The sequence below is a fragment of the Nelumbo nucifera genome, chromosome 1 (genome assembly GCF_055504915.1).
Source record: "Nelumbo nucifera cultivar China Antique chromosome 1, China Antique-T2T, whole genome shotgun sequence".
NCBI lineage: Eukaryota > Viridiplantae > Streptophyta > Magnoliopsida > Proteales > Nelumbonaceae > Nelumbo > Nelumbo nucifera.
In genome coordinates, this window is record NC_142649.1 from 130210470 (window position 1) to 130238230 (window position 27761).

Consider the following 27761-nt stretch of genomic DNA (forward strand, 5'->3'; position numbering starts at 1 on the left):
AAAGAAGCAAAATCTCTCCAACTTGGCAACTTCCCTCCGCCATTTTAAAATCTCACTCCTTTCGAGATCTCTCTTTTCCTTTTCCTGAATAAAACACACTCCACTGAGAAAATAAAGCACAGAAGAGAAGAAGAGCGAGCGAGCGAGCACGAAAGTGGAAAAATCGGTGGAGAGAAGATGATGCAGAAGTTATGGGGTAGAGGCAGTTCGTCTGCCTCTAAGGACAATATCGATACTTCTCCTCAATCACTCCCTCATTCTCCTTCTTCCTCGACAGTGGTCGCAACGGGCCCGGCCCGGCCAGTTCGTCTCGTCTATTGCGATGAGAAAGGCAAATTCAGGATGGACCCTGAGGCTGTCGCTACGCTTCAGCTCGTCAAAGGGCCTATTGGGGTCGTCTCGGTTTGCGGTCGAGCTCGCCAGGGCAAGAGCTTCATTCTAAATCAGGTGTTGTCTTGGAGCTTTCTCTTGCGCTTTATGTTTAGTGCTCTAGGGTTTTTCCTTTCGTGGGCCTTTAGAACTTTAATTGGCAAGTGCAGAAGAAGCTTATTTTGTTATGAGTTGGAAGTGTTTGGGTGTTGATATCACAGCCCTGTCTTTCGATCCCGTCTTCTATCGATAACCTAATAAACACTCAAACAGCAGACTACCCAATCCAAGAGAAAAGGCAAAATCAAAAAGAAATTGATACATGGTTTATGGTCTGTGTGCCCTACTCAGCTATTTCCAATTTCTTTCCTATTCTCATAATTTGTGGAACCGTTTGATGGAATTAGAATTGGGAATTGGGTTCATCTTTTATGCGTTGTTTTGGTACTATTCTGAAATCCTGTTAGGCATTTATTCAATTTGGATTCCCCTTAGATGTCAAACGACTCAAACCTCGGACTGAAGTTAGTTTCATGTGATTGTTCTACCAACAACAGAATACTGCCTCTCTCTACTTCTCAATGCCGGTATTGCTTTTGAAACTTCTAAATGGTGTGCACTTCCTGGTGAATAGATGATGGAATTTTTAAATTTTGTACCCTGTAGCATACTTTTTGAAGAACTCTAGATACTCCAAAAGTTTCCCAATTAGGATCTTTTTGCAAATTTTCCACCATTATAATAAAGTTCGTACTAATATGTAGAAATGGGAAATTTAATATTAGAGAAAAAAATGAAAAATGCGATGTTTTGGTCAATTTGAATTAGGTATTTCTTTTTCTAGTCATAAGTGCTAGAACAAAAATTGAACTATAACCTGTAGACATGGAGACAACTATAAGATCTCCTTTCACATGACGTGAGGCTATTTCATTTATTTTTTGAAAAAGGTAAAGTATTGTATTGTGTATCAAAAAGGATCAAGATTAACAATCATCCCAAACCCCTGTACAATGAGAATCTGTACTAGGGGAGATCCCAAAGCCCAAAATAAAAAGAACCCGTCCAATAAGAAATTACAAAAAACTGTCCAAAAGAAAGTCCCTATCAAAAAAAGAGCTTGTGTGTCACTATGTCTTGTTTTGAACAGAGAGTGCTTAGCCAACTACGAGTATAACATGCCCAATGTTGTTTTGAGAACCTCCTCTTTTGAGTTTTGACCCCCTTCAAAAATTCTGACGTTTCTTTCACACCAAACTACCCAGGAAACTGCTGTGGGAATAATGCTTCAGACCACTTTTCCAGCCCTACTTAAACCCTTGCCACCAAGCAAACATGAAACTCTTCACATCATCCAGAAAACACAATTTTACCCCAAATATTTCCAATATTTACCCCCAGAGTCATTGAGCAAACTCACAGTGAATCAGAAGATGTTTTGTAGTTTCTGTACTTTTCTCTTGTATATTTTTTCCTGCACTGATGACCACACAAAGAAAGCCAACTTCGATGGTACACTCCTGAACCAGATCTTCTTGCCTGGGAACTCAGAGTCTTCCTCCCTTGTCAGGTTGTTGTAGAAAGATTTGTAAGAGAAAACCCCTGAATTCTCAAAAATCCATTTCCCTTTATCCTCCAGAGTTCCATTTAATTGAGCATTATGTAAAGTCTGCGGAAAATTTATTAGAGAACTCACTTCCCAATCGTTCAGATTCCTCCTAAATTAGGGATTCCAAACACATCCCCCGTTCTGCCTAACCAAGTAGTCTGCCATCGTTGAATTCTTGTCTACAACAATTTCAAAGAGGTCAGTATATCTGTCCTTAAGGAGGCCATCTCCACACCATTGATCTTTCCAGAAAAGGACCCTTTGCCCGTTACCAATTTCGTACTTTATTCCCTTCATGAAAAGTGAGTCAAAGACTATCCGACCTCTAGCGCTAGGGCCATAGTTGGCTAAGATTCGCCTCCTCTAAAGGCTATCTGACTGATAATTGAACCTCCATAACCATTTTCCTAGCAAGGCTATGTTGACTTCCTTTAATTATCTGATGCCTAGGCCCCCTTGATCTTTGGATTTGTGGACTGTCTTCCATTTAGCCAAATGACATTTATCTTCCTCCTTCTGCCCTCTCCACAAAAAATCCTTCATTTTCTTCCCAAAAGTGTTGCTTTGTTCATTGGGATCGGCAACAAGGACATGTAATAAACTCGCAAGGAAGAAAGTACACTTTTTATTAGAGTGACTTTACCTCCTTTTGACAGATACTTTGTCTTCCAAGAAGCTAGCCTCTTATCAACTTTATGGAATCCCAAATAGCTTTTGGTCTGCAGTTGTCACCAAGTGGCAAACCAAGGTATTTTGTAAGGAGTTTCGCAACATTGCATCCCCATTTTGCTGCCCACTCCAAATTTTCAACTGTCCCCACAACCAATATCTCACTCTTGGATATATTGATGTTCAAACCAGTCACTACCTCCAACCATGTCAAGATTGCTTTGACAACTTCTAGCTGTTCCCAAGTGGCATCATAGAAAAACAAAGTATCACCTATGAATTGGAGAAGGGAAACCTTAACTTCACTTTTCCCGAATTAATAATCTTCCATCAGCCCTCCTGAACATGCTCTCTCCACCAATTTGGAAAGAGCTTCAGTCACACAGATAAACAGTAGGGGAGACAAAGGGTTCCCTTGTCTCAATCCTCTTGAACTCCGAAATATCCCACAAGAGGCCCTATTCACCAACACAGAGAAAGAAGGAGAAGAAACACAAACTTTTATGTTTTATCCAATTCCTCCACCTCTCCCCAAAGTTCGTTCTCTATAAGTTATCCCCTACAAGTGAGACTACTTTTATCCAATTCCTCCATGGTGAGGCTACTTTTATTTATCCCCTACAAGTTACTAAAATATCATGAAAGAAAACATAGTCAAAACATTTCACCAAAAAACAAAGAAAAAAAGAGAAAAAGTCCGCTGGCCTTATTTCTGCCCATACATTGCTTGCTTATTCTTTTGGGTGAAGAGTGAGTGAATGCTGGAGTGCAAATTAATATTGAATGAGTCTTTAGAACTCTGAATATGGTAAGTATGGTAAAGGGTTTTACTACAAAAGGGAGGTTTTGTAGCAGAATATGCTGGTGTAGTTGGGTCTCATAGGAGATGGTGACTCCAGCTAGAGCTTTTTTTCCTCCAACAAAGTATGAGGCAGTGTTTTAAAAGGTGTGGGAGGCATATCCTTGGAGGCGCCCCCAAGACGCTGTAAGGCATATGCTAGAGGCGTTGACCCCTCTAAGGCATACGCCTCATACGCTTTTTTCATGAGGCGTCAGGCATGCTAGAGGCGTATGCCTTATGCGCCTCATGCACACCTTATGTAAAAAGATAGAAAAAACAAAAGAGAAAGAAAAAAGAAAAAAAGGAAAGGAAAGGAAAAGAAAAGAAAGGGAAGGGAAAGAAAAAGAAAGAAAGAGAAGAAAAAAAGAGATAAAGAAAGAAAATAAAAGGAAAGGGAAGGAAAGAAAAGATAAGGGGAAATATAGTGGGCTGGGGGCTAAGCCCCTGGACCCCTTTGACAAGACCCCCCTTTTAACTAGTGCTATGCATCTTCATTTTTCTTAATATAAAAGATTTTTATTAAAAATAAAGAAAAATGAGATCCTCCTTCCTCTTCTCCCTCCTCCTCCCTCCTTCCTCCTTACCCCCTCCTCTTAAGTAGGCTTATGCCTCTTACATTCTGAACTACGGCTCATGCCTCGAGATAGTGGAATGCCTCGTGTCACGCCTCTGCGCTTTAAAACATTGGTATGAGGTTAAGCTTCTCTCTTATGTATTTTTGACTGAAAGTTGAAGTAGACTCCAATATGGTGGTTGGATGGATGCAAGACAGATGGCGGAGGTGAGGGCCCCCCTTTTTTTTTCATTTGATGAGGGAAGCTAGATCTTAGCCTCTAGAATGAGCATCTTGTTTGGATAGGTAGGAAGATATTTTCTTACCCCCTCTTCATTTTTCTAATGAAAAATATTTTCTAAAAGATAAAAGCATTTTCTTTATAGGGATTAAGAACTTAAGACCCTAACACGGATTTGTTTGGGCTTGCCTCCTCGTAGAATTAGGAATGAAACATATTTAACATCGTATTATCTATTTGAAATAGTGCAATTAGGAAAGAAATAAAGAAATTGAAAATTTGAGTGTTTGACATACTTGAATATGTTTTATATGTTATGTTTGATTTTATTGTTTGCATTTTCACTTTTGATATGTTTTATATGTTATGGTTATGTATTTTAATTTGAGCTAATAAGCTTTTAAAATATTACAATCTGCATTTGTAATTAATATTAGTTTTAATATTTTCTTCATTTATTTTGAGTTTTTACATTTTTTTGCAACTTTTTTGCATATTCTTTGATTTTTTTTTAAAATTTTTTGCCTTGTTTCAAAAAGGTTTTTGCCTTGCACCTCTAGGCCCAAGCCCGATATTTCTGGGCCAGGCTGAAAATGATCTCTTCTAGCCTTTGATCATATTCAAAATTCTTCTTAAGTCATGTTGACTAAGGGGTAAAGACCTCTATACTAGCTGCTGATACCCTGCTGCTCCCTCTTTTAACCACCAATCACTTACTGACTTGGTTGATTTTCATAGAGAACTACTAGTTAACCAATCTGAGTCCTATCGCTCTTATTACCATGTAGAATTAACAACAGAGAGAGAAGGAAGAAGTAAGGAGGAAGGAAGGAGAAGAGAGAATGAGAGAGAGGAATAGAGAAGAGAAAAGAGACAACGAAGAGGTTGATCAAATAAGGTTGGCACAAACCCTTTCATATTTATACTTGTGTGTTTAAAAAGAAGATTACAATTATACTCGTCATTACATAAAAATAAATAAAAAAGTAAGTATTCCTACAACCTAAAGCCTTAGTTCTTGCAAATAGTCTCTCAAATTGCAAACTTTTCACTTAAAAAGCATTACAATGCAGCTAATATTCAAATTTAATCCTAAAATGGAATGAGTTGCAACTAAAATAAAAAACCAACCACTAAATTTATATGGGGAAAAAGTTTAGGTTTGGGGATTGGGGCACTGTCCCAAACCCCCACATGAACTTGTTTTGACTTTTGCTTCAAGGGGCTTTTAGGGATGTGAAGGGCTGATCTCCTAGGCTTAGGAATGCATTTTTAACATCATGCTTGAATTATTGAGTGTTTGAATGATCATGGGCCAGGCTGAGCCCAGCACCTCTGCTAAGGGCTTTGAACCCTGGCCCAGACCCTGGGCCTGAAATACAAGGCCAGGTCCTGGGTAGGCACAGGCCTGGCCTAGTTCTGGGCCTATGATTAAATGCCTTCAGATTTCAGCTTTTTGAAAATTTTATATTTAAATACATGTGTTTAGATTCTAATTACATGTGATTTAAATTTAGAAAAAGGTAAAATGATGAAAGGATGTTTTAATGTCTGATTTACATTTTGAAAATTTTTATTGTAAACTTTTAAATGTTTGAACTACCCATCATTACAAAAAGTTGATAAGACATTCAACTGTACTTCAATGCCTTAAATCAATGAATAGATTAAGGATTAAATATTTGGACAAGACATCATTTGCAATGGTGATACTATTAATATATTCTAAATTTCTAATTTAACTTTTGGCTCCAGGACAAGTATGGACATTATACTGTAATAAATATATAGTATATTTATTACATAATAAATAATATATAATAATATAAACACACACATATGTTGCATGCATTGTGAGCCAAGCTGGGATCAAGGTGTTGTGCTAGGGACACCAAACCTAGGCCGCTGAAAATGATCACAGATGACCTCCAGCTTGAAGCAATTTGGTACAATCCACATATGTTTGCTTTCACCTTCACATTTTTTACTTTGAATATGTTTTATATGTTATTTGAGCTAATAGGCTTTTATATTTTTTATTTTTTCAAATGCTTGTGCCTTGCATCGAAAACACACACCTCACCTTGAGCCTTTTGCCTCAGGCACTAGAAGACCCTTGAGATTTTCTTATACCTTGCATTTTTAAAACACTGGGTCCTATTGCTATTGGCAATGCTGATATGTAAAGACTCTGGATTTTGAAGGATTGGTTGTTGCGGAAAATTCGTGGATGATCAACACAGAACAAGTTGTGTATCTGCTTGAGTTAGGGTAGAAAAACCATCCCTACAATCTAGAGTTGAAATCTCAGTCAAGCTGTCCAAGCAGATGGACAATCCGAACAAGTAATAACTAATAACACATTTGACTGCTCGTTGGTGGGATTCAAGGATTCAGACCCAACATGAGCCCAGTCGAAGTCAATGAAGTTCAGGTCTAGGTTGGACCGGTTGGTAAACTTGTGTTAAGCTGCTAATCAAAAACTCAGGTGAAAATTCTGATTGGGTTGGTTAGGTTTGGGTGTTCAGCTCATCAGTTGAATCTTGAACCCTGTTCAACTTGGTCTGATGTTCAAGATAGCTTAGACACCATTTCCTGTGAATTTTAAATCATGTTGCAAGCTTTGGCTTTCAAGCAGTCATTTTTTTTCTTTTTCTTTTTCTTTCTTGAAGTTTGTTTCATACATCCTATTTGTTCAGAAACATGTTTCTCTATATGTACTTATTATGCTTAATCTAAATTGTTAAGTTCCACATTTTGTTGCATGCAAATATGTTGGCTCCATCCCAGGACGCATTAATCATTAATGAGTTATTTATTCCTTATGATCAGCAAATGACACTAGATCTGGTTAATCACTATGTTTTGTGACTGATATGCATCACACTAATGGTTAAAGAACTGCAGCTTCACTAAAAATGGTCTATATTTTTGGATTATTTAATCAGTTACGGTAGCAGTGTTTCATTGTTGGATCTCCAAAATAGAGTATCTATGTAACTTATGTGTGTATGCTGTTTAAATATGCGGTAGCTTCTTGGGAGGAGTACTGGGTTTCAAGTTGCATCGACCCACCGACCATGCACCAAAGGGCTTTGGATGTGGAGCACACCTTTAAAGAGAACTGCACTTGATGGGACTGAATACAGTCTCCTACTTCTTGACAGTGAAGGAATTGATGCTTATGATCAAACGGTTAGTTCTGACTCTGTCTATTGTAAGGTCTTCGTCCCTTAGAAATGCCCAAATATTTGACTTTAAATGATCACATGAAATCTTATATCCAACATATTCATTATAGATTTGTTTTGTGATCTTGAGGCTCAAACTATTCTAGTAATTAAATATTGTGATACACTGAATGATATGTTTTATTTTGTTTTTAGTTTTTACACTCCGTGTTCTGATATCTAATTGTTTTCCTGTATTCCCAATTCTTCAACAGGGAACATACAGCACTCAGATATTTTCCTTGGCCATTCTCTTATCCAGCATGTTTATCTACAACCAGGTTCAGACTTCTTTTGCAAATTGATTGTTTTTGGCTGCTTTCTCCCTTACATGATTTGTTGCATTTGTTTCTACTTTTAAAGTAATATCTTTATTTTCTTATTTGGTTGATTTCTTGGTTCATCTACCTAGTCTGTTTCCCTTTCCTACTTCAGATGGGTGGTATTGATGAAGCTGCACTTGATCGTCTCTCTCTCGTGACTGAAATGACCAAACATATTCGTGTTAGAGCTTCTGGAGGAGGAAGGACTACAGCATCTGAGCTTGGGCAGTTCTCGCCAATTTTTGTTTGGCTTCTGAGGGTGATCTAATCTTAATTTTTTTTTAGAGATTTTATGTAAACATGGCATCCTTGTTACTACAAACTTCTGGTTTTCATCATTTGCTGCAATTGATCTCTCTGTCATGGTAAGTAAATTTTTGCATTCTCAAGGTAGCTGATGACATTGTTTAACTTGTGACTTACAGGATTTTTATTTGGATTTAGTAGAGGATAATAGAAAAATAACACCACGTGATTACCTAGAGTTAGCCTTGAGGCCAATGCAAGGAGGTGGAAAAGATGTAGCTGCCAGGAATGAGGTATCATGTTCTCTGGTTTTATTTCATATGATTACAATTGTGGATGAATTTTTACAAATGCATCCACATTTTATTTATCAAACTAAAAGAAAGAGTCCTAGATTGGGCTTTTGGTACCCCCATTAAACAATTGAGTTTTGCATATCATATGGTACAGACTGCGCTTAGGAAATTTAGGTCTGACTATGCCTTTTCTGCACTGTGCTTTGTTGCTTATGTCCAAATGGAAGTTCTAATTCTATTAAGTAATGATCAATAGATCCGAGAATCCATTCGTGCTCTTTTCCCAGATCGTGAGTGTTTCGCCCTTGTTCGGCCATTGAACAATGAAAATGATCTCCAACGACTTGATCAGATCCCTGTGAGTGGTCTTTCTCATTGCATTTATTGTATAATTTTTTGCAAATGGGACTTCATGTTAACTAGCGCTCTTTTTTATCTCTTTTCTAAACTAAGGTATTGGCTTGCTGTATGCAGTTGGACAAATTACGGCCAGAATTTAGATCTGGTTTGGATGCATTGACTAGGTTTGTTTTTGAGAGAACCAGGCCCAAGCAAGTAGGTGCTACAATAATGACAGGCCCCATTCTAGCAGGTGTCACTCAATCTTTTCTAGATGCTCTCAATAATGGTGCAGTGCCTACAATATCTTCCTCATGGCAGGTCAGTAATGAGTTTCAAGATTTCTTGTTTTTCTTTCTCCTCCATTCACAATTTAGTTTGTCAAGATGCTCTTGTGATGCTCTGAAACTTACAGAGCTTTTCTGTTTTGCACTTGATGGTCTGATGGCATGGCCTCAACTTGCATTAGACGACTTCTTTTTTCTTTTATTTTGGATTGACAATGGATGGTTCATTCAATGTTTGGAAGTTTGTTATTTGACAAATTGATCATCATGCATCGTTACCCTGTTAACTCCATCTTTGACCAATTCTTGTACCACTAGGTTAATAGATCATAGAATACTTCCTTGTTTGTTTGGTTTTTTTATTCATTAGAAACATATAAACTACAGATTGTTTGTTTGGATTTTTGCTGCAATACTTGTTTGGACTTTGGATTCAATGTGCTCTTTTCTTATTTGCTTGTTTGCATTTTGATGTTTGCTTGGATTTGTTATACTATTGATTTGTTTCTTTGCTTATTTGTTTGTATCCTTGCTATATGAAAATTATTGATTTTATATGTCTGAAGGAGCTGTTTGATAAAGGCTGAAGTTGCTGAGCCGAAGTACTGAACAACTTATTGATTTGTCTTTTAGTAGAGAAAGTGAGTAAATAATAAGATATTCAAGGACATGGTAATCTACTCAACTTCAGCTTCATCCATTAAGGAGCTCCCAACTTCCTTAAAGGCTGAAGTTGTTGATTTTAAATGTTTGAAGGAGCTATTTGATAAAGGCTGAAGTTGCCGAACCGAAGTACTGAACAACTTATTGATTTGTCTTTTAGTGGAGAAAATGAGTAAATAGTAAGAGCAATCGGGCTCAAGTTTGATTCGAATCAAGTTCATTTTGATTCAGTTGACACATAAGTCAGTGAACATTGTCTTGAACCCTTTTAAGACTTCAAAATCTGAATCGATAAGTAAGGAAGAACTTGGAGATTTTGTCCAATCAACACAAAAGAGCAACTGAGGTTTTCTATAACAAAAACAATGGCTAAATGGCTCCTTTTGCTGCCCCTTCTCCTTTTTTTTCTCTTCTTCTTCTGGTCCTTTTTTCTTCTTCTTTTTTTTTTCTATAAAAATAATGGCTCCATTCCTTCTCCTTTTTATTTTCTAAGTTTCTTTTTTTTTGTTTCTTTTTTCTAGGATAACATTCTTCTTCTTCCTAGGACAAAAACAAGGACTCAGCTCCTATATTTTCTAGGTTATTTTTCTTTTCTTTTCATTAATTCATTCTTTATTTTCTTCTCATAAATATGTTGCTTTTCTATGTTTTTATATGAGATTTATACTTATTTCACGAGGATCATTGGCAACGCTATTAGTTAAAGGTAACTACTGGTTGCTACGAAACCTAGAGAACAATTCTAGGATTTATGTTTTTTTTTAACATTAAAAAACTTATTGCCTAGGCAACTGGGAGACAAGGTTCTACCTTGCACCTTGAAAACTATGTTGTGATTGTGTAGAAACCTAATTTATTAGATAAAAGGATTATTCAAGCATAGTATTTAAGGAACTCTTCTTTGCAGAGTGTTGAAGAAGCAGAATGTCGGAGAGCTTATGATTCAGCAAGTGAAGTTTACATGACTGCTTTTGACCGTTCAAAGCCTCCTGAAGAGGTAAGTGCAACTTGTGTACAACTTGATATTCTTTATTATGTTTATTTATTTTTAAGTTTTGGTATTGAAGGTTTCTCTAAGAGAAGCACATGAGGAGGCAGTTCAAAAATCAATTGCCACATTTAACGCTAGTGCTGTGGGGGCTGGTTCAGCAAGGCAAAAGTATGAAAAACTTCTTCAGAACTTCTTCAAGAGGGCTTTCGAGGTGATAATTAATTCTGTTTTAGGATATTAGTATAGGTACTCCAAGATCTTTAGTAACCAGATAGCTTCTTTTCCTACAAACTATGTATGCTAGAGGTTTCATAGAAACTTTGGGCTGCTAAAGTTTGGGTAATTTTAACTTTTTGTACAATATATTTTTTTGATCAGTTCTTTTTGTACAATATATTCACCTTTACTGTTCTATTCTCAGTGGTGTTAGAAAGTAGTTCATAAAAAACTTTATGTTAAAGTTGTATTCATGGAATCTGCTCATGAAACCCAGCTGAGGTTCAAATATTGGTTCCTAGTTTTTGGCGTATTTGTTATTTTGGTTGTGCCTCAAGTCTTTCTTGGTCTTTGTAGTTGTTGCACTTATTGTGTGTGGAGACTCTATAACTTGATGTATCTTATTAGTATAGTCCTTGTTGTACATTACTTATACTTATTCTTCTTTTCTCTTTCAGCCCTATATGGGCATTCTTGTAATTGTACATATCTTTTAATATATAAGATACTCTTTGAGGTGGGGGTCATTCATTCTTGACACCTCTAAGATTATTCTTGTTCTTCTCTCTATTCAGACAAGAGTGTTGACATTGTGAATATAATTTTCTTGTTCATGAATAGTTAGATATTATCCCATTATTTGCCAAAAGAGATGGCTGCAACCAAATAAGTTAAATAATATTTGATTGAAGCAAACAAAGGGCGATTACCCTATTATAGTCTCGACTATCCAAGGTCTTAGGCAGAAGGTTTAAAATGTCGATGTCGGTGGAAATGTCGGTCATCCAAATATAGGAAACATGTTGGATATGTCAAAATATTGTAAAATTTATAGGCATGGTGGAAACATTGAAAAATATGCAAAAACATAGAATTGATATTTTATAAAATGATAAAAGAAGCATAGACACACCCTTTTAAATTATTATCTTGTTTGAAATCATAAAAACAAAGATAAGAAACTAAAGGTAAAGACAAAAGGATACGTGTTGAAGTTGTCCTGTAAACCTTAAGATTCAAAGTTTCATGATAGAAAGAATTAAAGCAAAATTTGAACTCATAGAAAAAGTAAATGGTTATCTACTACAAAACAAAAACTAACATTTAACTTCATGTTTCATGTTTAAAATGAATATGAGCTAGATCAAAGTGGTAATCATCTAAGTTAGGCAGACATTGACATTGTTACTCCACATATCTATAATATTGTCTCTAACTTATGTTATAATACTATTTCTTCTACTCCACATATTGCCGGTAGTGTTCATTAGGGAATATGTCAATTCCAATAAAATTATATGTTGCTACCCATGGAAATAGAGATAGAAATATGTCTTCGAAGCTATCTCTTATACTCTACATCAAGATTTTAAAAAACGACCCGGAATTGGAACTCTTCTGGCCACTGGTTTCCGGGATGACGGTTTGACTGTACGGTTCAAATGGACAGCCTGTTCCAACTAAAAAATAAAAAAAATTAAAATAAAAACAGACAAAAACCGTTGAATGGATTGAACAGGTTGACAGTTCGACCACCTGGGTTAGCGGGTTCTTAACCAATTCAATAGTTTTTGGCCAAGGACTGGGTTTGAGGTAAAATGGAACTGGTTGCCTGCATGGTTCCTAGGCCGAATGTTCCGACCGTCTGGGTCAATGGCGGCTTGAGAACACTGCTCCACATAGTGTTGGTAGTGTTCATTGGGAAATATGTTGATTTCTGTAAAATTTCATGTCAGTAACCTAGGAAATGGAAATATGTTGTGGAAATATTAGGGAAATTAGGGACATTTTAAACCATGCTTGGGTGGGGTAGACTTGGATATGGAACTAACCTTTGGCCTATATTTACACAATGTGACTTCTCTGATTCAAACCCATGTTCTCATGCTTTTCAGATTGAGATTTACCGTTGCACCAAGCAATGGCCTGTGTCACTTGAAGCAAACCAACATTTGAAATTTGAAAATATTGAGTTGTAGATGGTATCTTTACAAATTTAATCTTCATAAAGTATTCTTTTTAATTAACACCTGGTGGTGCTATATAATTGGCTATAATACTTAAAAGTATTCTAATTTCACATTTGCTTGCATTTTCCATTACCTAGGTTTCTGAGTTTTGGCAATAGGTGATCCATCAAAACTTTAGTGGACTTATATCTTTTTTTTGCAGTCCAGCCCTGCCATTAGGTGTTATATTAAAAAAGGATTAACTTGTGTATTAGTGGACATGGTAGCATGGCACATAGCATACTATCTGGATTCTTTAACCTGGAGCATTTATGTTGGACAGTATTTTGAAAGGATCTCTAACCTGAAAATCGATCTTGTAAAGAGTTGCATTGCATGTGTCAATTTGGAAGAGAGGCTAATAGAGTCTTTAGCAGCTTGTCTAGAATGCTCTACTACCTCTTGGCCGTTAACGTACTTATGTTTTCTCCCAGGAGCTAACCTTAAAGAGAGTAGATTTTGGAATCCAATTTTGGAAAAGACTGAAAAGAGATTGGATGCTTGTTAAGAGAATTATATCTCTTTGGGAGGTAGAATTGTTTTGATAAGAGCTACCCTTGCTAATTTTCTAGTTTATTTTCCTTTCCATCTTTAGAATCCCTCCTAGGGAAGCAAAGAAGCTAGACTAAGTCATGAGGGATTTTTTTTGTGGGAGCTGGGGGAAAGTAAAAAAGATCATTTAATCAAATGGGAGATGTTTGTGTAAGAGTAATGAGGAGAGTGGTTTGGGATTAGGTAATGTGGTCCACAAGAATGCAGCTTTGTTAGGAAAGTGGTTGTGGAGATGCTCTCTAGACGGGGACAGTTTGTGACATGAGGTGGTGGCAATCCATGGCTTGCTTCCTCAATTTCTAAGGTTTTGCAGGTATGATGTTTGTTCTAGAAACTTTATTTATTTTTGGGAGGATATGTGTTGGTAACTTTGCTCTTAGGGATGTCTTCCCCACTTTGTACTTTGTTTGCTTGTATAAAATAGACGTTGTCTCAAAGTTCCTCACTTCTCCTGATACTCCTTTGGGGCTGAATTGGGACTTTGGTTTTTGTCAATGTTCAGAGAACCGGACTGCACATAAAACGTTTATGGCATAAACGTTTGGGCCATTTACATTCTGAAAAATTAAAATTTTTGTTTGATTCAAGCCTTATTAAGAATAAAGTTCCTTCCTTGCACACCTTTGATACATCTTGCGTTTCTTGTTGCTTAAGTAAGAGTCATACCTTACCATTTCCTCAAATATTTGAGCATGCTACCTCTCCCTTCAAGCTTATACATAGTGATGTCTGGACTGCTTTTGTTTCTTCTCAGCTTGGATACAAATATTGTCTCGTTCATTGATGATTGTACTAGGTACACATGGATATACTTTCTTCGCCACAAGTCTGAGGTGTTCCCAACATTTAAGCTATTCCATGCTATGGTGTGGGTTTGGTTTTAATCACACGTGCACATTTTCCGTTTGAATTTAGGGGGAGAATACACTGATGGAGATTTTTTATCCTATTTGAAGAATCATGGAATACAAGTGCAACGAATTTGTCCAGATACTCCTTAGTAGAATGGTGTGTCCGAGCGCAAGAATGGACATATCCTTAGTGTTGTGAGGACATTATTATAGGAGTCCTATGCTCCACCTTCTTTTTGGGTAGAGGCAGCCAGTACAACTGTGTTTTTGATCAACTATATTCCTTCCTCTGTTCTTGGTAATATGTCTCCCTTTCAGAAGTTGTTTGGTCATTCTCCAGACTTATCACTCTATTTGTCGCATTCCTATATCACGTAATGTTGTTTTCCTTGAGCACAATTCCTTTTTTGTCGGAATTACTAGATTGTATGCACTATTTGTTAATGTTTTGCCAAACTTTGATTCACAAGATGCTCCGCCTCCTGCTAAGAATGTTCTTCTCGTCTTCTCGCAAGCGGTTATGTGCTCCAACCGTTGTGCCTACAACTCTCCTTCCTCCTGGTTCAGATCATCTTACCATTGCTCCTGTAAGTGATACATCTATTTCAGATACGTATGTTCTTCTTTGTTGTTTTACTCGTATACCTAGACCTTCTGACTGCTATGGTTTTCCCTTAAACCATAGCTCTTGGTCTGTTGCCCTATCTTGCACAAATATTCCTCACTCCTACTAGGAAGCCAGTGTTTCAAAAGCGCAAGGCGCAAAAAAAGCACAAGGGCCAATTTGCGTCTGAGGCGTAAGGTGCAAAATTACGGAAAAAGCTAAAAGATAAAAAGTCAGAAAATAAAAAATGCAAAAAATTCATAAAAATATTAAACATAATGTTAATAAAAAATATAAACTTAAGTTTAAAAATAAATGTTTTAAAAACCTTTTATCTAAAATTAAAATACATAAACATAACATGTAAAGCATATTCAAATGAAAATTTAAAAATAAAAGCAAACATATAAAGCATTTTCAAGCATGTGGAACCCATAATCTCTCTTTTTTTTTTTTCTTAAATTGCATTGTTTCAAGTAGCTAATGTGATGTAAAACAGATTGCATTCTTGATTCTATGGGTTTCTTTTGTACCACACCCTTCAAGGTAGGCTCGAACAAGTGTATGTTAGGGTCTGAAATTCTTATTTCTCGCATAAAAAATAATGATTGTATAACTTTCATTGCCTTTTAAGAAGATATTTTATTGCAAAGAGTGAAAGAACAACATTAGCAAAAGACTCAAAAAACAACAAAAAGCGCAAAATTTTAAAAAGGCGCATGCTTGGGCTGAGGCGCAAGGCACATCGGGCGCACCAGGTGTGCGCCTTTTGAAAGGGGTGCACCTAGGACCTGGGCGTGGCACATACCCTAAAATGCGCCCCGCCTGTGCACCTAGGCACACCTTTTAAATCACTAAGGAAGCCAGTAGTAGCCCTCGTTAGAAGGAATCCATGGATGCAGAGATTCATGCTTTACATGAGAATGACACTTGGGACCTTGTGCTTGCTCCTCCAGATGCCTCCATTGTTGGGAGTTGTTGGGTTTACAACATTAAGCTGAAATCTGATGAATCACCACGCTTAGTTGCCCAGGGATATAGTCAGGAGTACGTTATCGACTATGAAGAAACCTTTGCTTCTGTTGCAAAGATCACCACAGTCCGTGTTCTTTTAGCATTGTTTGCCACTCAATCTTGGACCATATGCCAGTTTGATGTGAAGAATGCCTTTTTTCATGGTCAGTTGAAGGAGACGGTCTACATGAAGCCTCCTCCTAGATACTGTAGTGATTCTACCTTAGTATGTCGCCTCAAAAAATCTCTATATTGTCTAAAACAAGCTCCCTGGGCATGGTTTGAACGCTTTTGAGATGTTGTAGTTGTTGCTGGATATATAGTCAGAGTTCTTCTGTTCACTCTCTCTTTGTTAGGCGATGGCCTCAAGGTATTACCATTCTCTTGCTGTATGTTGATGACATGTTGACTAGGAAGTGGGAATGATGCTAAGGGTATTCGTGAATTGAAATTGTTACTTCATAATTCCTTTCACATGAAGGACTTGGGCCCTCTCACCTATTTCCTGGGACTGGAAGTTCATCTTAGTGGTCGAGGGTATTTTGTTTGTCAGCAGAAATATGCCTCTGACCTTGTTAAACTTGCTAGTCTTAATGATGAGAAGCATGTTGATATACATACACCTATGGAGCTAAATCTTAAGCTATCTAAATCTGAAGGTCCATTACTTCCCAATGTTGCCTTGTATCGCCAGCTTGTGGGGTTCCTCATTTATCTCACTATGACTTGGCTTGATATTTCTCATGCTGTTCAGGTTGTTAGTCAATTTCATAGTTTTCAAGGCGCCAAGGCAAACCTAGGCGACAGGGGAGCGCTTGGTCGCCTGGTCGCCTAGGCGGGCACCTAGGTGTTGCTTAATGTCTAAACGAAAAATAAAATAAAAATGGGATGAACCCCAATTTTTGCTGTTGAAATAAAAATACATAAGGACAGAGCCCCTATCTTCTAGAAAAAGAAACAAACCCCTATTTTTTGTTCTAGAAGAAGAAGAGAGGAGGAGGAAAGAAGAAGTTTTGTTCCAAAAAAAAGAAAAGGAAGGGGCAGAACCCCTGTTTTTTATTCCAGCATCAACAGAAGAAGGGGCAGAGCCCCTACTTTTGTTCCAAAACAAGAAAAGAAGAAGGGGCGGAGCCCTTAGGGGTGGAGCCTCTGCTTTTGTTCCAAAACAAGAAAAGAAGAAGGGGCGGAGCCCTTAGGGGTGGAGCCCCTGCTTTTGTTCCAAAACAAGAAAAGAAGAAGGGGCAGAGCCCCTCTTTTTTGTTCAAGAAGAAGAAGAACAGAAAGCATACCTTCTGAGATCGATTTGCCTTTCTTCTTCAAAGACATACAACTTGGAACTTGACGAGGATATATCCGGAATCGTCTTCGAATATCATATCTATATCTCTCATAAATCGTCTTTGAATATCATATCTATCATAAACCTTAAAAAGATACGAAATTAATAAAAAAATTATTATAATATTAAAGAAATAAAATAATGATTCGGTGCATCATGTCTATATTTATATTATAGATTTAAAATATAAAAACATTAAATATGAAAAAATTACAACATGTTATAGATACATCATATGGCGTTTGGGCGAGGCGATACCCAAAAAGCCCCTACATGCCTAGGCGTCGCCTTGTCAACTATGGTCAATTTGTTTCTGCCCCTCGTCAGCCTCATATGACTGCTATTCATCGCACCATTCGATACAACTTCTTAGGGGCTGTTCTTCTCCTTCTCTCCTATTTAGTTGAGAGCATATGCTGATGCAGATTGGGTTGGTTGTCCTGACACTAGCTCCAAGTCTTCTATTTGCAGTGAGATTGTTTGGTTACGATCTCTTTTTATGGATCTTGACATTCAACTTCCTACTATTCCTCTCTATGCAAACAATACGAGTGCTATTAAGATTAAATCTAACCCTGTCTTCCATGAGAGGACCAAGCACATCGAGGTGGACTGCCACTTTATCCGAGATCTTTTCACTGTTGGGTCTATATCGTTTCCTCATGTAGCCTCGGGCATGCAGATTGCCAATATCTTCACCAAAGCTATGACTAGAGTTCGATATCTCTTTTTTTTTTTTATGAATAAAGAGTTCAATATCTCTTTCTTATAAATAAACTGATGTGGAGACTCTGTGACTTGATGTATCTTATTAGTATAATCCCTGTTGTATATTACTTATGTATCTTATTCTTTTTTCTCTTTCAGCCCTATGTGGGCATTCTTGTATTTGTACATATCTTTTAATATATAAGAGACTCCTTGAGGTGGGGGTCAATTCATTCTTGACATTCCTAAAATTATTCTTGTTCTTTTCTCTATTCAGCCGAGAGTGTTGACAGATTTTAGGGGTGAGTTCTCCCAAGGCACATAACAAATGGTATCAGAGTCTATACTATGCTTCCCACTTGCAATCTTGCAGTGCAAGTGGTGATGTTGGTATTGCAGTGTTTGGCTGGGACTAGGCGGACTAGTGCAAAGCCAGCCTGCATGGGTGCCGGGACTGCAGAGCGTGGTGGAATGTTACGATCCATTTGTCCCACGTTGGTAGTATGGGATGCTAATGTAAGGTATCCCACATCGGTAGTATGGGATGCTGTTGTGGGGTATATATGTGCTTGGGTTCCCTCCCTCTAACAACTAGCTTTTAGGGTTGAGTTCTCCTAGGGCACATAACAATGCCCTTGGAGGGTTGCCTCACCTAAGTTCCTAGCTTTTTGGACAATAGCCTTCATATTATTCTAAGATTATAATAATAAAATAGGCATTGTGACACTAAATTACTCTTTTTTGTGGGTTTATTAACATGCTAGGGTATGCTGTCTTGAATCCTTGAAGACTTCAAAATCTGAACCAATAATTTAGGGAGAGCTTAAAATTTTATCTAATCAATACATACTTCTTCCACCCTATAGCCTTCTTATTTTTCTTTTTTTCTTTTTCTTATGAATATGTTGTTTTTTCTATATTTTAATTTGATGCTTATACTCTTCTGATGAAGATTATTGATAATTACTAGTGAGTGATGGTTGGTGACTGCTATGGAGCCTAGAGAATTACCCCAGGATTTATGGTTTTTTTTAAACCATTGCCTAGGCTAAATCTAGTTAGATACCTAAGTACCTAGGCAACAAGGCACTCCCTGTTGCCTAGCCTCACCTTGGCACCTTGGAAACTATGCTCGTAGGACCACTTTTGCTTTATCTCACCCTCCATTTTTATTTTGTTTGTCTACCTTTTTAGAAGAGAAAAATAAAAGAGATCAAATAGAAAATTTACCTTCCTGGTTCATCATAACTTTTCTCTCTATTTTGGTTTCTCTCATCAGTCAAAGGAAAGTCACTTTCTTTTAGATACTCTTTTCCTTTCTTCCATTTTCTTTGCAACCAAACATATTGTTGGGAATTCACATTGGAAGCTTTTTATGGATAAACAATCAATTTGTATTTGAAGACCCATACCCATATATTGTTTGTGGTTGATGGATCTGTGAAGGTTTTCTGCTCAAAATGAACAGATATCATTCTCTTTTATTTTTCTTTTGTTGAATTTATCAACTGCTTGTGCAATTTTAACTGGTTGACTTCCCAATAAATGGGTTAGTAGTACTGTGGTTTCAGTTGTCTTCCCAATAATGGAACATAGTCTGAATTACATTTCTCTATACTGATATTTTCAGATCATTAAGCTAAATAAACACCCTTACTTATATCTAGTTCTTAATACATATTGGACTTATGGTGCTGTTGATATGGACTGGTAATTGATTCAGGACTACAAGAGGAATGCTTATATGGAGGCAGATTTGAGATGTTCAGACACCATACAAGGCATGGAAAAGAAGTTACGAGCAGCTTGCCATGCTCCTGGTGCTAAAATTGATGATGTTCTCAAGGTTGTCAATTTCATTATCAGATTTTCTTGTTCCTTGTTTTTGCTACTAGGAGTTCTCTGAAATAAATCCATTAGTTTTAGGTTTCTACTTTGTAAGTTTTGAGTTTTATAATGCTTATCATCTTTATGATAATCCTTCTCTCTCTATCTATCATAGTTTACATCCTCAGAATTTAATCAGCTTGTTATATGAAGATACTTAATAATTTTACAAGCTCTATTTACAAAAAAATGATAATAATAATAACTTTACAGGCTAGTAGGATATTTACTTGATTGATGATCACATCGACAACACCTAAAACCATTTAAATCTAGTATTTTGTGGCAGGAAACCAAAATTGTCCATGTCTGATTCCACAGTTAGGTCTCCTCATGGAGTAGATCATAACTAGTGTGGTGGCATCAAAATTCCCAGCTCCTTTAGCCTTTCTGTTATGAGTTCGACAATCCTCAATCACTATTATCCTTTAAATAAAGGTAATCAGTAATCTGGTGTTTTCTAACACTTGTCTAGTAGAGACTGTGATCAGTCCTACTCTAGATGAGAATTCAACAAGAAAAACAGACAATAGAAGAGGAAGAAGTCGAAGAGAAAAAGAATTCAGAAAAGAGTGTGGGTTGACTTACACATTGCCGCCCCACTCAGCTATTTATATTTAAGATTTTAAAATAGCAAACTTACAATATTGCCCCTACTAACATAACTTATCAGCAACTAAAGAAAAAACATAAACAACTAACATGCTAACAGCTAACAAGTAGAATGCTAACAGCATCATAAATAAAGCTATTATTGCCCTACAACTCTACACTAACCTTCAAAATCAGACTCTAAGCATCATCAACTATGATCATGGTATGGATGTGTTAAGGACCCGAGAATAGGATCTCGTCACGGGTCGGTCCACGGGGAAAACCTCCTGTTTTCCCTTATTCCACCCTTTTCTTGAGGAACCTATCTTGGCGCCTTAGTGGTGATTTGTTCAAGAGATCACCAACTCTCCTTTGCTCTTTCTTGACTGAAATTTTCGATGCCTTTATTGAATATTATCAGCTCCTTAAATAGGAGATTACAAGAGATAAGAGTCCTACTTTTACGAAGACTCCCTACTAATCTATACTACTAAACAGATAAGATAAGAACACTGAATAGATAAGACTCCCTACTAATCCTACTACTGAAAACAGATAAGATAAGAATGCTGAATAGATAAGATAGAACTGTATCTAGCTGGAATTAGATAAGATGAGAACTGAGAACACCCAATTACTGTTGCTGCCGGCGGCGATACTTCTTCCCAATAAACGCGTCCACATCATTACTCCCCTCCTGGACTAAGAGCTTGTCCTCAAGCTCGAATTCAGGATAGGTGACTTGAAACACAGTCAAAGGAATCCCGGATAGGTGGAATGATTTTGCCCTCCTGGATCGGGTTCCAATGAAGAGGGTTCATCCTCAGACAGCTGCAGTGGGATACCAAGATTTGACCATGCGTAGCTGCATTCTTTGTCGCGGGCAATTGTAGCCTTAAGGTACTTCTGAGATGTCTTGAGCCGTAGAGTACAAAGATTGTGAAGGCCAAGCTGGTGCCACTGAACTGCATCATCTGGATCCTCTTCTATTGCCTGCTTTAGTGTGTACAGAGCTCGCTCTTCCACTTTCGTCAAATCATTATGTCTAGTTTCAAACGTTGCTGCAATTTCATGCTGAGCCTTGTGAACCATGGCAAGTCCTGCCCATGCTATCCGAAGCTCAATTGTTGCAGAGTCCCCTTCTCTGAGTATTGAAGCCATTTCATTCGCAGCCCATGAAAGTTGTTCAGTGGGATCTTGAGACCTTTTTGCATCCTTGATATGATGAAGCGCAACAACATATCAAGTTGACATGCAATTAGGCTCTAGTTTTGCTGCCTTCTCCAGGCACTTTCCAACACTTCTATGATCACCAGCCAAATAGTATGCATTAGCAAGATTCACCCAGATATGTGCAGCCCTAGGATCTGATCTGACTGCAGCTAACAAACACTCTTTTTCAACATTTGCAGCCGCAACATGAGGCATACAAGCTCCTTCACCAGCACTTTCCCTAGCACCTGCAACAACTGAACCATATTTACACAAAAGAAGAGATGCATAATTGATTAGGGCCGCAGGATAGTTTTGATCTTTTAGAATCAAATCTTGAAAACATTTCATTGACAGCTCCAAGCTACCACTTTGAAGATAAGCAATCCCAAGATTTGCAAGAGAGTCCAAGTGGTCGGGAGCAATAGACAACAAAGAGGATAAAACCGATATAGCACTCTGTAGACGGCCGGTTCTAATAAGTAATAAACCAAGTGTATTCCAGACAGATGCTTGTCTAATATCTGATTGCACTGACTCCGTCAACTTAGAAATAATTTCTCCAAGTTCTTCATGCGTGAGTTCTTTATCGGCACAATGATCAATTGTACTTCCTAGCAGGAGGCATTGTGCATGATGAATTTGAACCAAAGAAAGTAACTCAGGCCTATCAATCTCTTCCTCACTCCAAAGTAATGTTTCTGCTGCCTTTTCATATGCTGGCACTGCCTTTTGTGGCTGACCCAACCTCTGATACATTAGGCCAAGTATAAAATGTGCATGGGCATTTTTAGGCATCTTCCTTGCAACATGAACCAAACCAGTTTTAAGGCTACTGACTTTTTCCTCACGGGATGCTGGAGCCCCTTGACAGTGTTGATCGGCATCCGTATCAGGCCCACATTCAAGAGAACATTTGCCCTTGTTAATTCTTGAACGACACTTCCCCAGTTTATTTAACCGTTTAGCTTCTCCTTCTGTGGCATCAACCACAACGTCTTTACATACTGAGGTACTTTTCTCCCCACAATTTTCTTCCTTAATGCTCCTGGTGGAATCAGGAGGAGCAATGGAGGCACAGCCATCGTCGTCGCTTTCGGGAGGGTCGACGTTGAGGTCAGCGATGATGACCTTGGAGTAGTTGCTCTTATTCTTCTTTGAACTCTCGTCGATGGAATCCTCGATGACACCGGATTCCTGCTTAATCGGGACATTCTGGGTGTTGCTAACTTGCGCTAGGGCAACGACTTGCTGCTTGTCGGATGATTCTGCCATGTCTGGTCGGCGGCCGGTTGTGGTTGCAGCCCCTTCCGGGTTCCTTTCCTTGTTGGAAAAGTACAACTCCATCAAGCGCCTTAATTCTCGGACGTCGTCCTTGATCTCGCGCACCTCCGTGCTGTTTTCCACGATCTTGAGCTCCAGATCCTGAACCCTAGGCTTCAACTGCTCAAGGTCACCCATGACGCCTTGCTCTGATACCAAATTGTTAAGGGCCCGAGAATAGGATCTCGTCACGGGTCGGTCCACGGGGAAAACCTCCTGTTTTCCCTTGTTCCTCCCTTTTCTTGAGGAACCTATCTTGGCGCCTTAGTGGTGATTTGTTCAAGAGATCACCAACTCTCCTTTGCTCTTTCTTGACTGAAATTTTCGATGCCTTTATTGAATATTATCAGCTCCTTAAATAGGAGATTACAAGAGATAGGAGTCCTACTTTTAGGAAGAGTCCCTACTAATCTATACTACTAAACAGATAAGAACACTGAATAGATAAGACTACCTACTAATCCTACTACTGAAAACAGATAAGATAAGAATGCTGAATAGATAAGACTCCCTACTAATCCTACTACTGAAAACAGATAAGATAAGAATGCTGAATAGATAAGATAGAACTGTATCTAGCTGGAATTAGATAAGATGAGAACTGAGAACACCCAATTACTGCTGCTGCCGGCGGCGATACTTCTTCCCAATAAACACGCCCACATCAGGATGGAAAAATGATCCCCAAGTTGATATATAAGTGGTAATATTGCCCAGTCGTATGTTGTCCATGGATTACTCATCTTCCAGCTGTACATTTCATGAAGCAAGCTGAAGAAATTTGTAGTGTACTCATCCATGAGTCTGTTGCCCTGTTTCAAGCTTGGGAACTTCTATGAAAAGGATTTTTCTTTTAGTGATTAGTGATAACAAATATTATTTTTTTTTCATGATGGCCATCATTTCTTCTTTTTAGGTATCCGTCAACATATTGAAATATAAACCATCCAGGGTGCATCTGGAAGTTATTACTAGAAGCTTCAACAGAAATATTGGCCATTAAACCAATGTTGTAAGACAGGCCATCAAACTGGAAAGACCACCAGGCCATGTGTCAAGCAGTCTAATCATTTGGTTGACCCAAGGACCTGTGATGTCATATATAAGTATTATTTTTAATAAGTTTGAGATATAGTAATCTTGTGGGCTTGGTTTCTAGGTAAACTGTTCTCGGTGATTTTTGGTATTACATAGCACATTACAGCGGGCTCATGGGGTGGGGACAGAAGGGTGCATGTGAGGTCCACGGACCTTACCATGGAGAGCCTGTGGGTATGTGGGTTTGATACTGTGCCTCATCTTTTAGAGGGATGCCAAGTGCCGTCCGAACTACTGGATCATTGGCCTGAATCAGTTATTTGGAAATGCTCTTTTGCACCATTGTGATTCTGGGAATTCCTCATTCACAATGATTATTTATATTTTGTATGATGTACTGTAACTGATCAGCAGCATGTTGCTTATTTGACATGGCCATAAATATTCCCTGCAGGTTCTTGAGGGCCTTCTATCTGAGTATCAAGCTTCATCTCACGGTCCAGGAAAGTGGCAGAAGCTTGCAGTCTTCTTACAGCAAAGGTTTGTCTTATTGTCCAATGTAATTTTTAAAGTTTACATTTTAACTTTCATCTAATGTTGTCAAACTTCCCAGTCTGGAAGGGCCAATCCTTGACCTTGCCAAGAAGCTTCTTGATCAAATTGAGTCAGAGAAGAGTAATCTCATGTTGAAACACCGCTCTATCGAGGACAAGTTGGGCTTACTTAAGAAGCAGCTGGAAGCAAGTGAAAAGTATAAAACTGAATATCTGAAACGTTATGAAGATGCTATCAATGACAAGAAGAAGATTTCTGATGAATATATGAGCCGTATTACTGCCTTGCAGAGCAAATGCAGCTCCTTGGAAGAGAGGTGTTCAAGCTTATCAAAAAATCTTGATTCTGCAGCACAAGATTCCTTGGAATGGAAAAGAAAATACGAACAGATATTTTCAAAGCAGAAAGCTGAGGAGGACCAATCAAGTGCAGAAATAGCAATTCTCAAATCCAGAACCAGTGCTGCTGAAGCAAGGCTGGCTGCTGCTCGTGAACAAGCGCAGTCTGCACAAGAAGAGGCAGAGGAGTGGAAACGGAAGTATGATGTTGCTGTTAGAGAAACCAAGGTTGCTCTGGAGAAGGCGGCTGCTGTGCAAGAGCGAACAAATAAGCAGACACAACTAAGGGAAGATGCTTTGAGGGAGGAATTCTCTGCAACTTTGGCTGAAAAGGTTAATCTCTATTTCACTCCTCAATTTCATCCACTCTCCTTTTTTACTTTACAAGTACTGATAATAACTTTTTTTCTTAATAAATAACAGGAACAGGAGATTAAAGGCAAGATAACTGAGCTTGAACAGGCTGAGCAGCGTGTCACCACTTTGAGTTTGGAGTTGAAAGTAAGTTTCTATGAGGGTTCAAAGAGTACCACACAGTACCAGATTGAATCTTCTTGTGTCTATTTATGCAGCTTTCTGTCTATAAAAGTAGCTATTGCAAAAGATGTTAACATATTATTTTAGATGTATCATTGCATTGCCATACTCTTTTATAATGGTGATGCTATACATGGAAGATATAGTCATCTACCCAGACTACGAGACTTTATAAAAGCATCTTATTGTCAAGGCATCATCTTACAAAGATAGTGGTTCCTTGCAACAAAGAAAACTACCTTCATGTTCCTGCTTGAATTTCCAATGATGACGTAATGATATTTTATAATCTATTTGCAGGCTGCTGAGGCAAAAGTAAAGAGCTATGACTCGGAAATGTTGGCACTGAAACGTGAAATAAAAGAGTTAGCTGAGAAATTGGATGCTGTTAAAGCCACAGCTCAGTCATTTGAGAGAGAAGCTAGGATAATGGAGCAAGAGAAGACTCATCTGGAGCAGAAATACCTATCTGAGTTCAAGAGGTTCGAGGAAGTCCAGGAAAGATGTAAAATTGCTGAAAAGGAAGCTAAGAGAGCAACTGATTTGGCTGATATAGCACGAGCAGAAGCTGTCACTGCTCAAAGGGAAAAAAGTGAAGTCCAGCGGGTTGCAATGGAGCGATTGGCCCAAATTGAGAGAGCTGAAAGGAACATCGAGAACCTGGAGAGACAGAAGGCTGACCTAGCAGATGAAGTAGAGAGATTTCGTGCCTCTGAAATGGATGCCTTGTCTAAAGTGGCACTACTGGAGGCCAGGGTTGAAGAGAGGGAGAAAGAGATCGAGTCATTATTGAAATCAAACAATGAACAAAGGGCTAGCACAGTTCAAGTTCTTGAGGGCCTTCTTGCAACTGAACGAGCAGCCCGAGCAGAGGCAAACAACAGGGCAGAAAGCCTATCTGTACAACTACAAACCACTCAAGGAAAATTGGATCTACTCCAGCAGGAATTGACTTCAGTTCGTCTGAATGAAACAGCATTGGATAGTAAACTAAAAACTGCTTCACATGGGAAACGTTCAAGGCTTGATGACCATGATGGGGGTTTGGAATCTGTCCAAGATATGGACGTTGATGACAAGATAATCAGAGGAAGAAAGAGATCCAAAAGTACAACAAGCCCTTTGAAGTATGCCCAATCAGAAGATGGAGGTTCAGTTTTCAAGGTCAGTGATGATAACAATCACAGTCAGCATACAGAGTCAGAGGACTATACTAAGTTCACCGTGCTGAAACTGAAGCAAGAGCTCACAAAACATGGTTTTGGTGCAGAGTTGCTTCAGTTGAGGAATCCCAACAAGAAGGACATCCTCGCTCTATATGAGAAACACGTACTCAAGAAATAGTCTCTGGTATATGACTTGTATAGAGGACTGTAATTTATGTAGGTATTACTTAGATCAACTCACCACACTTGCAGAGTGCAATTCTTCAAGGAGGGTTCGTTCCCTTGAAATGCCATCCGCTTTTTGGGCTGAGGAACATCTCTATAATGTAATTAACTGGTACCTCGTGCTGCATTTGAGTGCCAATTACAGCAACATTTTGGGAGATGGGGGTTGCCGGGACGGTTTTTCATTATTTTTCTTCCCTCTATTTTTCGTTCAAGTTCTGCTTGTGTGTGGTTCCCTAGACAGGAATTTTTCTTTACTACGACTTGGGCTTCCTCCTACCATAGAATATATTACAGGGTGTTACACTTGGTATTGTAAAAAGGCAAGTGGACTTCACGAGTGTCTTCTGATTTCCATTTTACTTTTGTTTCTTTCTGCATGTTTTTGTTTCGAGTGGTTGGTTATTTGTTTTTGATTGGGCTACTGACTACTCTGTTCTTTGTTGTGTTGTACAATTGTAGATGGATGGATTGATTTACGTTTGCCTTTGTATGTGATTGATTTTGTTAAACTGGGGTATCTGCGTCGGTATTTGATTCTCGTTGCCAAGTCAGGGAGGAATCCATCAAGATTCATTAGGAATGGAGTTTCCGAGGTTTTGATTCCCAGATGGCATATCTTGTCACTACTAGTTCAAGTCGACCTGAGCTAACCTATCCTTCCACCAAGATTCAAAAATATCAATTACACATCAATAGAATAGTTGATGAGTTCACTTCTGGGTAGAGGTGTAAAATGGGCCGTGCTCTCTTCAGGGATAATTTGGGGGTTGGTCCAGCACAGCTTATGGCTCAAGCTTGTGCAGGTTCGTGCAGGCCTGTGTTGTGCCATGCCACGCCACGGGCCTGGGCTGGGTGGGCTGTAGGCTGTGCCGAGGTAGGCCACAGGCCAGGCCTTGGGCTTGGATCGAACTGGGTTAGACTTTTTTTGGGAAT

The 27761-nt window shown here is 38.4% G+C and overlaps 1 protein-coding gene and 1 pseudogene across 1 annotated transcript; one reads left to right on the forward strand and one right to left on the reverse strand.

Annotated features, from left to right (window-relative positions):
• LOC104589086 (uncharacterized) lies at positions 1-27337 on the forward strand. Its single transcript, XM_010247273.3, has 14 exons — positions 1-447; positions 7316-7477; positions 7728-7793; positions 7948-8094; positions 8261-8374; positions 8634-8735; positions 8852-9037; positions 10574-10663; positions 10734-10868; positions 19674-19796; positions 24459-24544; positions 24618-25230; positions 25321-25398; positions 25735-27337. Exons 1-14 carry the CDS (start codon positions 178-180, stop codon positions 26776-26778), a joined length of 3216 nt encoding a protein of 1071 aa, XP_010245575.1. The 5' UTR covers positions 1-177; the 3' UTR covers positions 26779-27337.
• LOC104589099 (uncharacterized) lies at positions 21047-23251 on the reverse strand (annotated as a pseudogene).
• Positions 27338-27761: the final 424 nt, after the last annotated feature.

What these genes read in the sequence shown, in the direction of transcription:
- LOC104589086 (XM_010247273.3), top strand. Translation starts at nt 178, where the DNA reads ATGATGCAGAAGTTATGGGGTAGAGGCAGTTCGTCTGCCTCTAAGGAC. An exon ending in TCTTCAAGAGGGCTTTCGAG is followed by an intron (nt 10,869 to 19,673) that starts GTGATAATTAAT and finishes TAATTGATTCAG; the next exon opens with GACTACAAGAGGAATGCTTA. An exon ending in CTGCAACTTTGGCTGAAAAG is followed by an intron (nt 25,231 to 25,320) that starts GTTAATCTCTAT and finishes AATAAATAACAG; the next exon opens with GAACAGGAGATTAAAGGCAA.